General features: G+C 48.3%; 1 protein-coding gene across 6 annotated transcripts in view; it reads right to left on the bottom strand.

Annotated features, from left to right (window-relative positions):
* CPAMD8 (C3 and PZP like alpha-2-macroglobulin domain containing 8) overlaps positions 1–13,529 on the bottom strand; it is a 133,840-nt gene that overhangs the window by 89,015 nt on the left and 31,296 nt on the right. For all 6 annotated transcript variants that reach the window (XM_003813600.7, XM_063599994.1, XM_063599997.1 and 3 more), the window contains 2 exons: positions 11,805–11,975; positions 8,059–8,187 (listed from right to left, as the gene is read on the bottom strand). In XM_003813600.7, the coding sequence (XP_003813648.5) occupies positions 8,059–8,187; positions 11,805–11,975 (300 nt within the window). The remainder of the gene's footprint in view (positions 1–8,058; positions 8,188–11,804; positions 11,976–13,529) is intronic.

Genomic DNA, 13,529 nt, shown 5'->3' on the forward strand with positions numbered 1-13,529 from the left:
ACTGAACCCTGAGGCTGCCATTATTCTGATATCAGGAAAGCTAAGGCCTCCCAGGTCCTAAGATCTCCCTAGGGGGTTGGCGTGTGGCCATGTCCAACACTTTGCCCTAGGAATCCCGCCTCTGTTCCATGTTTTGCAATCTGTGACTGTCCCCAAATGTTGGGATCACCCTGAAAGCCCAGAAGAGGGATATCTGGAGTAGGGGAAGAGTGACATTCTTGCTGTGGAAGCTTGGGCAAATCATTTCACCTCTCTGAGCCTCAGTTTCCCCATCTGTAAAATAAGGCTGTTATCTCCTGGACAGAGGGTCCTGAGGCTCCAACGAGATGATGTGTGTGTCATGCTCAACATCATACAATGCACACTATAGGTGGCTAATAAGTGTCATTCTGGCCAGGGGCCATGGCTCACACCTGTAATCCCAGTACTTTGTTAGGCTGAGGTGGGTGGATCACTTGAGCCCAGAAGCTTGAGACCAGCCTGGGCAACAAAGTGAGATCCCGTCTCTACAAAAAATCAAAAAACTTTGGCCAGGCACAGTGGCTCACGCTTTGTAATCTCAGCACACTGAGAGGCCGAGGTGAGAGGATCGCTTGAGTCTAGGAGTTCAAGACCCGCCACAGCAACATGGTGAAACCCCATCTCTACAAAAATACAAAAATTAGGTGGATGTGGTGGTGGGTGCCTGTGGTCTCAGCTACTCGGGAAGCTAAGGCGGAAGGATCACTTGAGCCAGGAAGGTCGATGTGCGGTGAGCCATGATCATGCCACTGCACTCTAGCCTGGGCAACAGAGTGAGACCCTGTCTCAATCAATCAATCAATATTTTTTAATTAAAAAAATATATAGTAAGAAAAATAAATGTCATTCTACCTCCCCCTAAAGGAAGAATCTGCCTGTTTAAGAAGCTGGGCCTAAGGGACTCCCACAGCCAAATTTGGAAAATTTGAGCAGCAAAAAGAAGAATGTCAGCTGAGTGTGGTGGCTCATGCCTATAATCCTAACACTTTGGGAGGCTGAGGCAGGCAGATTGCTTGAGTTCAGGAGTTCAAGACCAGCCTGAACAACATGGCAAAACTCCATCTCCACAAAAAATAATAAAAAAAATAGCTGGGTGTGGTGGCACAAGCCCATAGTCCCAGCTATCTAGGGGGGCTGAGGCAGGAGGATCACTTGAGCACAGGAGGTCAAGGCTGCAGTAAGCCATGACTGTGCCACCACCCTCCAGCCTCGGGTGCTATGGTTTGGCTGTGTCCCCACTCAAATCTCATCTTGAATTGTAGCTCCCATAATTCCCATGTGTTGTGGGAGGGACCCAGTGGGAGATAACTGAATCATGGGGACAGTTTCCCCAATACAGTTCTCATGGTAGAGAATGAGTCTTGTGAGATCTGATAATTTTATAAGGGGTTTCCCTTTTCACTTGGTTCCCATTCTCTCTTGTCTGCCACCATGTAAGATGTACCTTTCACCTTCTGCCATGATTGTAAGGCCTCCCCAGCCACGTGGAACTGTGAATCCATTAAACCTCTTTTTCTGGCTGGGCATGGTGGCTCACGTCTGTAATCCCAGTACTTTGGGAGGTCAAGGCAAGCGGATCACCTAAGGTCAGGAGTTCAACACCAGCCTCCCCAACATGGGGAAAGCCCATCTCTACAAAAATACAAAAATTAGCAAGGCACGGTGGCAGGTGCTTGTAATCCCAGCCCAGGAGGCTGAGGCAGGAAAATTGCTTGAACCTGAGAGGCAGAGGTTCCAGTGAGCTGAGATTGTGCCATTGCACTCCAGCCTGGGTGACAGAGTGAGACTCCATCTCAAAATAAATAAATAAATAAATAACAATAAACCTATTTTTCTTTATAATTACCCAGTCGTGGGTATGTCTTTATCAGCAGCATGAAAACGGACTAATATACTGAGTGACAGAGCAAGACCCTGTCTCAAAAATAAATTAATTAATTAAAAACAAAGAAAGGAAAAAGAAGAATGTCAAGGTCGTGAAAGACAAGGAAAGAATAAAATTTTCAGATTGGAGGAGACCAAGGAGACGTGATGACTAAATGTGACGTGGGACCCTAAAGGTGATCCCGGACCAGAAAACAAGGCCATAAGTGGGATAACTTGGGGAAATCCAAATAAAATCTGGAGTCTGGTTAACACTGATGTCCAGTGTTGATTCTTAGTTATGACAAATGGATCATAGTCTTGTAAGATGTTAGCATTAGGGGAAGCCTATCAAAATCTCAATGGCCTTTTTTGCAGAAATGGAACTGATCTTAAAATTTATATGAAAACACAAAGGACTCAGGAATCTTGAAAAAGAAGAATAACGTTGGAGGACTCACACTTTCTAATTTCAAAACTTACTACAAAGCTACAGTAATCAAGACAGTGTAGTACCAGCATAAGGAGAGACATAGAAACCAATGGGATAGAAGTGAGAGCCCTGAAATGAATCCAGACAGCTAAGGGCAACTGATTTGAAATAAGGGTGCCAAGACCATTCAATGGGGAAAGCATAGTCTTTTTAACAAACAGTGCTGAGACAACTGAATAGATGCATGCAAAAGAGTGAAGTTGGTCTGTGGGTGGTGGCTCACACCTGCAATCTCAACACTTTAGGAAGCTGAGGTGGGAGGATCACTTGAGCCCAGGAGGTTGAGCTGCAGTGAGCTATGATCACACTACTGCACCTCAGCCTGGGTGACAGAGCAAGGTCCTATCTCAAAAAAAAAAAAAAAAAAAAAAAAAAAAAAGAGAGAGAGAGAGAATGAATTTGGATCCCTACCTCACACCATATAAAAAAATTAACTCAAAACAGATGAAAGACCTAAATGTAAGAGCTGAAACTACAAAACTCTTAAAAGAAAACACAGAGATAAATCATGACCTTGGATTTGGCAATGGTTTCTTTGAGATGTGGCATCGGAAGTACAAGCAGCAAAAGAAAAAGAGAAATTGGATTTCATCAAAATTAAAATATTTTGTTGCACTAATGGACACTGTCAGGAAAGTGAAAAGATAACCCATAGTATAGGAGAAAATGTCTGCAAATTACACATCTGATGAGGGCTAGTATCCAGAATTTAGAAAGAACTTTCATGACTCAACAAAGATAAACAACCCAATTATTAACAGTAGTGGGGCTGGGTGTGGTGGTTACATCTGTCATCTCAACACCTTGGGAGGCTGAGGCAGAGAGGATCACTTGAGGCCAGGAGTTCAAGACCAGCCTGGGCAACATAGTGAAACCCCTAAAAACCAAGTACATACACATGGGTGAGCATGCACACACACTCACACAAATGCACATGCACACTCATGTGTAGTCACACATGTGTGATACAATCGTGCAGTCACATATGCATGCAAACAAACACTAAATGTAAATTACATTTTTAGGGTACCCATTGAAAATCTGAATATTGCCTATGAATTAGACAATATAATTTGGTGAATGTAATTTTCTTAGGTGTGACCTAAGAAAATGGCCTTGAGGTCAGGTAAAATAATGCCTTTTTTTAAGTATACATTATGGTCAAGTATTTAAGAGTGAAGCACTATCATGTCTGTAGCTTGCTTTCAAATGCTGCAGTCAAAAAATGTGTAGAGAAATAGATGGATGCGTGAATTGGCAGATGGATGGATGGATGAAGGGAGGGATAGAGGGAGAATGGATGAAGGGAGAGTGGATGAATGAATGGATGGATGAAGGGTACATGTATGGATGGTTGGATGAAGGGTGGATGAATGGATGAAGGGCAGATGGATGGATGGATGGATGGATGGATGGAGGGTAGATAAATAGGTAAGTGTAGTGGGTGGATGGATGGGTGGAGGAAAGAAAGAAAGGAGGAAAAGAAGGAGGGAGAGAGGGTAGATGGATGGATGGATGGATGAAGGGTGGATGAAGGGCAGACGGAAGGATGGATGGATGGATGGATGATAAATGGATGAGGTAGTGGGTGGATAGATGGGTGGAGAAAGGAAAGAAGGGAAGGAAGAAAGGAGGGAGGGAGAGTAAATGGATGGATGGATGATGGATGGATGAAGGGAGGCGCAGAGGGAGGGTGGATGGATGGATGAATAGATAGATGGAGGATGGATGGATCGATGAAGGGTGGATGGATGGAGGGAAGATGAGTGGATAAAGGGTAGTAGGTGGATGGATGGGTGGAGGGAGGGAGGAAGGGTGAATGAATGGAGGGAGAGAGGACAGATGGATGGAGGGATGAAGAGAGGGACAGATGGAGGGATGGAGAGAGGGATGGAGGGTGGATGGAGGGATGAATGAAAGGATATAGGCAAAGCATTAATTTATAAATCTAGGTGAAAGTCTCATGGTTGTTTATTATATTAACATTTTTCAATTTCACTCTAAATTTATTAATGTCCCGCTTATAAAAAGACACCCAAACAAAAGTCCCCTTCTGCTTGAGATCTTGGGGGGAAAAGGAGAGCACAAACCTTTCTCCTCTTCTTTACTAGATTTATGGCATCAAAACAACCTTAAAAGATTGGAGTGACAGCCCCCATTCACCAAGCAAAACAGGTTCAGAAGGATGGGTGCCGAGATGTGGGGAGTGGAGCCCCCCAGTTCCCCCCTGCCGGGGCCCTGGCGCTAGAAGAAGAGGAAGAGGTCCCTGCACCATGCCCAGCCTGGCCCCAGCATGAACCCATCTTCCCTCCATGCCCTGAGGTTGTGCCCGGGCCCCTCATGGCAGTTTGGTGGGTAGGACGCGCTGGGGTTTCTGAGCCACCTCAAACAGGATTGAGATTCACCCGGGGAGCAAAATCTGAGTGACAGAGCCAGGTCTCCCCCTAATCAGAACAACAGTCTGGCCAGCTGAGAACACAAGGTTCCTTCCTGCCCCCTGAGGAGGAGGCCAGCACCAGCGTCCCCGCCCTGCACCACTGGTTTAATGGAATTACAAGAAGAACAGTGTGTTCAGCCAAGCTGGGCATGATCCTGTCTGACTTCTCATTCTTACAACCTCTGCAAAGGGCTGTTAATCCCAGGAAACAGGCAGCCTTGGCGCCACGATTCCTCCAAGCTGAACCTCAGGGGCCTCAATGTGATCAGAAAAGGAGTGTGAGAGGTTTATGGGCTGGTAGGGCCCTGGGCGCTGTGATGGCAACTGGTTTCCATTAGGGGTGACATTTCTGCCAAGGCTGGGGCTATAGCTTGAGCCAGAGGCTCTGCTGGGATTGCGGCCAGGATGCAAACGGCCCAGCCAGTGAGCCTGCCACCAGTCCACAAAGTTAACAGAGGGGTGATGTATCTTAAATATAGATGTGTATGGCCAGGCGCGGTGGCTCACGCCTGTAATCCCAACACTTTGGGAGGCCGAAGAGGGTGGATCACCTGAGGCCAGGAGTTCGAGACCACCCTGGTCAACATGGTGAAACCCATACTCTACTAAAAATACAAAAATAATTAGCCGGGCATGGTGGCAGGTGCCTGTAATCCCAGCTACTCGGGAGGCTGAGGCAGGAGAAGTGCTTGAACCCAGGAGATGGAGGTTGCAGTGAGCCGAGATTGTGCCACTGCACTCCAGCCTGGGAGACAGAGACTCTGTCAAAAAAAAAAAAAAAAAATATATATATATATATATATATATATATATGTATATGTGGGTATCTAGATGTCTATGAACACACATGTACACAGCATATCCATATATATGCACATATATACAGTTGACCCTTGAGAAATACAGGTTTGAACTGCCCACGTCACTGATGTGTGGATTTTCTTCCACCTCTGCCCAAGCAAGACAGCAGGACCCCCCTCTTCTTCCTCCTCCTCCTCAGCCTACTGAACGTGAAGATGACAAGGAAGAAGACCTTTACAATGATCCATTCCCACTTCACAAACAGTCAAGATATTTTCTCTTCTTTATGATTTTTTTTACCTGCGCCTGCCAGCGTAAGAAAATCTTATGATTTTCTTAATAATATTTTCCTTCCTGTAGCTTACATTATTGTAAGAATACAGTATGTCATGCATAGAAAGTACAAAATCTGTGTTGATTGACTCTGGCCAATAGTAAGCTATAGATAAAGTTTAGTTAAGTTTAGTTTTGAGACAGGGTCTCGCTCTGTCACCCAGGCTGGAGTACAGTGGCACGATCATGGTTCACTGCGGTCCCAATCTCCCGGGCTCAAGTGATCCTCCTGCCTCAGCCTCTTGAGTAATTGGGACTACAGGCATGCACCACCACATCCGGCTGGGGTTTTTTTGTTTTCGTTTTTGTTTTGATAGAGATGTGATTTCACCATGTTGCCCAGGCTGGTCTCAAACTCCTGGGCTCAAGCAATCCTCCCGCCTCAGCCTCCCAAAGTGCCAAGATTACAGGTGTGAGCCACCACGCCCGGTCGGGAACTCTACTTTTTGTTCAAGGTTTTTATAAACTTACAACTGCTCTTAAAAAATTAAGTCTATTAATTAAAAGAAAAATACACACACACACCTTATATAATCAGAATTGCAAAATAATAGACCCAGGAAAAATGAATGGCAGACACGGCTCTAAATTTACCTTGTCTTTGCACTCAGAGTGTCTGTGTGGAGAAACTCCCAGGGCCTCTGCACTAAGGGAAGGCTCAAGGCAGTGGGGAATCTGGCCCCATAGCAGCAGCTCTATGTCAGGTCTGGGTGCAGTGGTGCCCTGGGGCAGAGTGGTGATCATCATTGTCAGCCCTGGGCCACAGCCTAAATGTCCATAACAAATAAATAGCAACGAGCTGGGCGTGGTGGCTCACACCTGTAATCCCAGCATTTTGGGAGGCCAAGGTGGGCGGATCACTTGAGGTCAGAAGTTCAAGACCAGCCTGGCCAACATGGTGAAACCCCGTCTCTACTAGAATACAAAGATTAGCCAGGCATTGTGGTGGGCACCTGTAATCCCAGCTACTCCAGAGGCTGAGGCAGGAGAATCACTTGAACCCTGGAGACGGAAGTTGCAGTGAGCTGAGATCGTGCCACTGCACTCCAGCCTGGTTGACAGAGTGAGACTCCATCTCAAAAACAAAACAAAAAAAAAAGAAAGAAAAGAAACAAATAGTAATGCATGCATGCATTCTGCAGAATTCTCCCCTTGCTGGGGAGATAAGGGATCCCTGTGTCAGCTGTAGTATTAGGTCCCTTAGAGCAGGGGTCCCCAACCCCCAGGGCCATGGACCAGTACTGATTCATGGCCTGTTAGGAACCAGGTCACACAGCAGGAGGTGAGTAGTAGGCCGGCAATCAAAACTTCATCTGTATTTACAGCTGCTCGCATCACTCATATTACCATGTGAGCTCCACCTCCTGTCACATCAGCAGTGGCAGCATTAGATTCTCTCAGGAGTGTGAACCCTATTGTGAACTGTGCTTGCACGGGATTTAGGTTGCATGCCCCTAATGAGAATCTAATGCCTGATGATCTGTCACTGTCTCCCACCACCCCCAGATCGGACTGTCTAGTTGCAGGAAAACAAGCTCAGGGCTCCCACTGATTCTACATGATGGTGAGTTGTATCATTGTTTCATTATATATTGCAATGTCATAATAATAGAAATAAAGTGCAAAATAAACATAATGTCCTTGAATCATCCTGAAACCATCCCCCATGCCCGTGCCCCCGTCTGTGGAAAAATTGTCTTCCACAAAACCAATCCTTGGTGCCAAAAAGGCTGGCTACTGCTGCCTTAGGGGCTCACTCATGCTGTGTCTTTTTTGAGGAGTCCTGCTTTGTCGCCCAGGCTGGAGTGCAGTGGTGTGATCTCAGCTCACTGCAACCTCTGCCTCCCGGGTTCAAGCAATTCTCCTGCCTCAGCCTCCCGAGTAGCTGGGATTACAGGCACGCACCACCACACTCAGCTAATTTTTGTATTTTTAGTAGAAATGGGGTTTCACCATGCTGGCCAGGCTGGTCTCGAAATCCTAACCTCCAGTGATCTGCCTGCCTCGGCCTCCCAAAATGCTGGGATTACAGGCATGAGCCACAGCACCCGGCTCATGCTGCTTTTTGGATCCCGCATGGCCCAGGAAGGGTAGCACCTGAAAATCTTACCTGCAGTGGATGGGAGGGTGGCTGCAGCTGCAGGTAGCACTGGCTGGGGGAGTACCAGCTGCCAAGGGAGAGGTAGCTGGGCAGGTACTGAGCCCCCACGGGCTTCCCGTTCAGTGCCATCACCTTGGTCTGAGAAGAGAAGACGCTTGGATCAACACCCGAGTGCCAAGAGCAGAAAGGGGGTCTTGGGGATGCTTCTGCCTGCTCTGCCCAGAAGAAACACCCTCTCATGCTCCAATATCCCTTTGGGGAACCCCCTCCCCAATCCTCAGGGAGTAGTAGCCAGTTGTCCAGCCCATTCTTCCTAGCATCAAGAAGCAAGTGTCCAGCTGGGCACAGTGACTCACACCTGTAATCACAGCACTTCGGGAGGCCGAGGCAGGTGGATCACCTGAGGCCAGGAGTTCGAGACCAGCCTGGCCAACATGGAGAAACCCCGTCTCTACTGAAAAAATACAAAAATTAGCCAGGAGTAGTGGCACACGCCTGTAATCCCAGCTACTCAGGAGGCTGAGGCACAAGAATTGCTTGAACCCAGGAGGCAGACGCTGCAGTGAGCTGAGATCATACCACTGCACTCCAGGCTGGCAACAGAGCAAGACTCCGACTCAAAAAAAAAAAAAGAAGCAAGCGTCCAAGATTGGTCAAAGGGTATTGGGGGTCAGGCAGAGTGGGTGCATACCTATAATCTCAGCATTTTGGGAGGCAGAGGTGTGAGGATCACTTGGGCCCAGGAGTTCAAGACCAGCCTGGGCAACATAGCAAGATCCAGTCTCTACAAAAAATTTGTGCCTGGAGACTCAGCTACTAGGGGAGGCTGAAGCAGGAGGATCACTTGAGTCCAGGAGTTCAAAGCTGCAATTAGCTATGATCACACCATTGCACTCCAGCCTGGACAACAGAGCTAGACCATATCTCTGAAATAATTTAAAAAAGAAGTTGGGCCAGGCGCGATGGCTCACGCCTGTAATCCCACCACTTTGGGAGGCTAAGGTGGGCAGATCACGAGGTCAGGAGATCGAGACCATCCTGGCCAACATGGTGAAACCCTGTCTCCACTAAAATACAAAAAATTAGCCGGGCATGGTGGCCGGCAACTGTAGTCCCAGTTACTTGGGAGGCTGAGGCAGGGGAATCACTTGAACCTGGGAGGCAGAGGTTGCAGTGAGCTGGAATCATGCCATTGCATTCCAGCCTGGGCAATAAGAGCAAAACTCTGTCTCAAAAAAAAAAAAAAAAGTTGGCCTGCCTCTGTCTCTGGCTCCTGGGAAGTAGGTAGACTCTAAATAGGGTATAAATGGGCCACACCAGAAAGGCCAGTTGTGTGATTAGGTGGCTGGGCTTTGAGCCACAGGTTATCAGCCCATCTCCAGGGAAGGCAGAGGGCAGGAGACTGAGATCAGTCCCATGGCCAATGATTTAATCAATCATGCAGACGAAATGAGGCCCCCACAAAAAACTTTGGACACCAAAGCTCAGGTGAGCTTTCCTGCTTAGCAATGCTCAGCTTGTGGGGATTACATATCCTGGTTCTGTGCAGAGAACACACAAAGCTTCCAATCTGGGAATTGCCCAGACCTCACTCTATGCATGTCTCTCTTTGGTTGGTTCTAATTTGTGTCATTTTGCTATGGTAAAGCTGTAATTAAAAGGTGGTGGGGTAGTGGAATTTGCAGCCAGTGGGTGGGAAGCACAGGTGGCCCGGGGACCCCTGGACTTGCAGCTGGTGTCAGAATTTAGGGTAGTCTTGTGGAGAGGGCTGTGCCTACCACCTGTGAAGTGTGGCCCAGCTCCAGGTAGCTGGTGTCAGAAGTTACTGCAATCTCCCACCTGGTAGGGGATGGGCAGGGCAGATCTCTGGTTCCTCAAGGAGTCTGAGAGATGCCAGGCTGTGGTCACTCTCTTAAAACAGGACAGTGGGCCGGGTATGGTGGCTCACACCTGTAATCCCGGCACTTTGGGAGGCCGGGGCAGGTGGATTGCCTGAGGTCAGGAGTTCAAGACCAGCTTGACCAATATAGTGAAACCCCATCTCTACTAGAAATACAAAAATTAGCTGGGCGTGGCGGGGGGCGCCTGTAATCCCAGCTACTCGGGAGGCTGAGGCAGGATAATCGCTTGAACTTGGGAGGCCGAGGTTGCAGTGAGCCGAGATTGCACCACTGCACTCCAGCTTGGGCGACAGAGCAAGACTCTGTATCAAAAAAAAAACAACAGAACAGTGGCCCAGGTGACCAAACGGCTGTGCTGTGTGTTGAGCAGCAGGTCCAACACAAGAAAGCGTGAACCCATCTGGCTGTGAATGTCGAGTGGCAAGGCAGTGGCTTCAGTGGTTAAAACCTTTAGGACATGGTGCCCACAGAGGACAAAGTGACCACAGTGTCCTCAGTTCCCATCTACGTATTTACTCTCTGCAGGGCCGCCAGGTCCACTGCCAGTTCCCAAAGCCAAGGGCTGGGACATCCTCTCCAGTCCCTCCTGTTCTTGCCTCCCCTGATGATGGGACACTAAGGCCTTCCGGATCTACTTCCTCAAGAGCTCCAGTTTGGAGACCTCTCTGTCCTCACCTCCTGTCTGCCTGCCTGGGCCCGCCCTGAACCACCCCCAACTAAAGACTCTGGAGTGATCACTGGGTATCGAAAATCAGATCAGGCCAGACATGGCAGCTCATGGCCTATAATCCCTATGCTTTGGGAGGCTGAGGTGGAAGGATGGCTTGAGGCCAGGAGTTTGAGACCAGCCTGGGCAACATAGCAAGACCCCATCTCTACAGAAAAATTTATTTTTATTTATTTGCTTGTTTGTTTGTTTTTGAGATGGAGTCTCACTCTGTTGCCTAGGCTGGGGTGCAGTGGCGCAATCTTGGCTCGCTGCAACTTCCGCCTCCCAGGTTCAAGCAATTCTCCTGCCTCAGTCTCCAGAGTGGCTGAGATTACAGGCACCTGCCACAACACCTGGCTAATTTTTGTATTTTTAGTAGAGACGGGGTTTTGCCATGTTGGCCAGGCTGGTCTCAAACTCCTGACCTCAGGTGATCCATCTGCCTTGGCCTCCCAACGTGCTGGGATTACAAGCATGAGCCACTGTGCCCAGCCTCTACAGAAAAATTTAAAAATTAGCTGGGTGTGGTGCTAATTACAGGCATGCACGTGTAATCTCAGGTACTTGGGAGGCTGACTCAGGAGGATCCCTTTAGCCCAGCAGTTAGAGGCTGCAGTGAGCTATGATGATGCCACTGCACTGCATCCTGGGCAACAGAGCGAGACCCTGTCTCTTAAAAAAAAAAAAAATCAGATCACTCTTTCGCCTGACACTGCCTTCCACTGAGCACCCATGAGGTGGAAGGCTCTCTCCCCAATCTCTTTCAAAAATGGCTCAATATGGTTGAGCACTTGTGAGACTCTGATTACAGTATAATCACGGTCTGCCTCTGAACCTGCACCCAGGCTGTTCCACCCACCCAGAAGCAGCCTGGCTGACTTCCCCATGGTCAGGAGTCCATTTGGAGAGATCTCCTCGGACAAGACTCCTTTGGCATAACTGGTCCAGGCACCCTTATCTCTCTTTGACCTTCCACCTGATCCCAGGATGGCTGTGTTGTCCATCCCACTGTCTAATGGAATGTGTACTCCTGCAGGGCTGGGACGGGCTCCAGGCCCACTGATCAGGTGCCTGCACCCAGCCTGGGGGAGGCCCCAAGTCCATACCTGCTGGCTGAATAACAAGGGTCCACGGGACTCACCCACCTCCAGCCACACGTGCTGGGCTGACGTGGGGATGGAGGGGATTTCAAACCCCACTAGTCCACTCTGGGACACAACTTCACTGGTGTAGATGTTATCCTTTGGTGTCAGCTCTGCCTTAATCTGGACCGTCACCCCCTCAGCTGGGCTGCCATCGGGGTAGGATAGCTCCACCTAGAAAAGGTCACCCAAGACACAACAGAGTTAAGACGGCCATGCTCCCCAAACTGATCTGCAGAATCAACGCAATCCCCACTGGAATCCCAGCAGGCTTCTTTGTAGAAATTGACAACCTGCTCCTGAAATTCACAGGGCATCGCAACGAGTTCCAAATCGCAAAAACAATCCTTAAAGGGAACAAAAAAGAAGGACTCACAGGTCCAGGAGTGGTGGCGTGTGCCTGTGGTCCCAGCTACTCCAGAGGCTTCCAAGGCAGACATGGAAGCCGGATGCAGTGGCTCACACCTATAATCCCATGTGAGGCCAGGAGTTCCAGACCAGCCTGGGTAACATAGTGAGACCTCACTACAAAAAACTTTAAAATTTCAGGTGTGGTGGCATGCACCTATAGCCCCAACTATTCAGGAGGCTGAGGTGGGAGGATCACTTGAGTCTGGGACTTCAAGGCTGCAGAGAGCTATGATGGTGCCACTGCACTCCAGCCTGAGTGACTGAATGAGACCCTGTCTCTTAAGAAAAAAAAAGTTTTAAATGAAGTTGCATCCCTACCTCACACCATATACAAAAATAAACTCAAATGGATCACAGACCTAAATGTAACAGCTAAAGCTATAACATTCTTAGAAGAAACATAAGGGTAGACCTTCATGCCCTTGGATTTGGCAAAGAGGTCATGAAGTACAAATTACATGTGCTAGTCATTAGTCTGATGCCATACCAGGGTATGGACAGTTCAGTGTGACACTTAAACCTCACCCATTCAGACTGGTTGGAGAGCCAGCTAGAATGAGGCAGACATAGATATTTTAAAAGGAGCATAGATTGTAGCCTCTGAAGAACCCTAAAACAGCCCTCAGCTTTGCAGGTATCTGGTGATGGAGTGAAGCAGGATTCAGCCCACATGATCTTCATTAACCACTCCCTTTTTCTTTTTTTTTTTTTTGAGAGACAGAGTCTTGCTCTGTTGCCCAGGCTGGAGTGAAGTGGCCCAATCATAGCTCACTGCTGCCTCTACCTCCTGGGCTCGCAATCCTCCTGCCTCATCCTCCTGATAGCTGGGACCACAGGTGTACAATACCATGCCTGGCTAATTTTTTAAAAAATCTGTAGAGCTGGGGTCTTGCTCTATTGCCCAGGCTGGTCTCAAACTCCCAGTCTCAAGCAATCCTCCCACCTTGGTCTCCCAAAGTGTGAGCCACAAACATCTGGCCTATTTCTTTTTATTTTTTGTAGAGACTGGATCTCACTATGTTGCCCAGGCTGGTCTCACACTTTTGACCTCAAGTGGTCCTCTTGCCTTGGCCTCAAGTGGTCCTCTTGCCTCGGCCTCCCAAAGCACTGGGACTACAGTCATGAGCCACCATGCCCAGCCTAACCACTCCTTTCTTGAATGCAGATGCTAGGTATTTTCTGTCATATGTGAAACGCTCTTTACCAAATTTGTAGCCTTAAACCTCTTCTTCATACACATTCTGACCCAGCACGAGGTACTTTAGTTTCTACTCAAGCTGGGGCCCTCAAAGCCAGGGACACAGGAGATGTGTCTGT

Source organism: Pan paniscus, chromosome 20 (assembly GCF_029289425.2).
Source record: "Pan paniscus chromosome 20, NHGRI_mPanPan1-v2.0_pri, whole genome shotgun sequence".
Taxonomy (NCBI): Eukaryota; Metazoa; Chordata; class Mammalia; order Primates; family Hominidae; genus Pan; species Pan paniscus.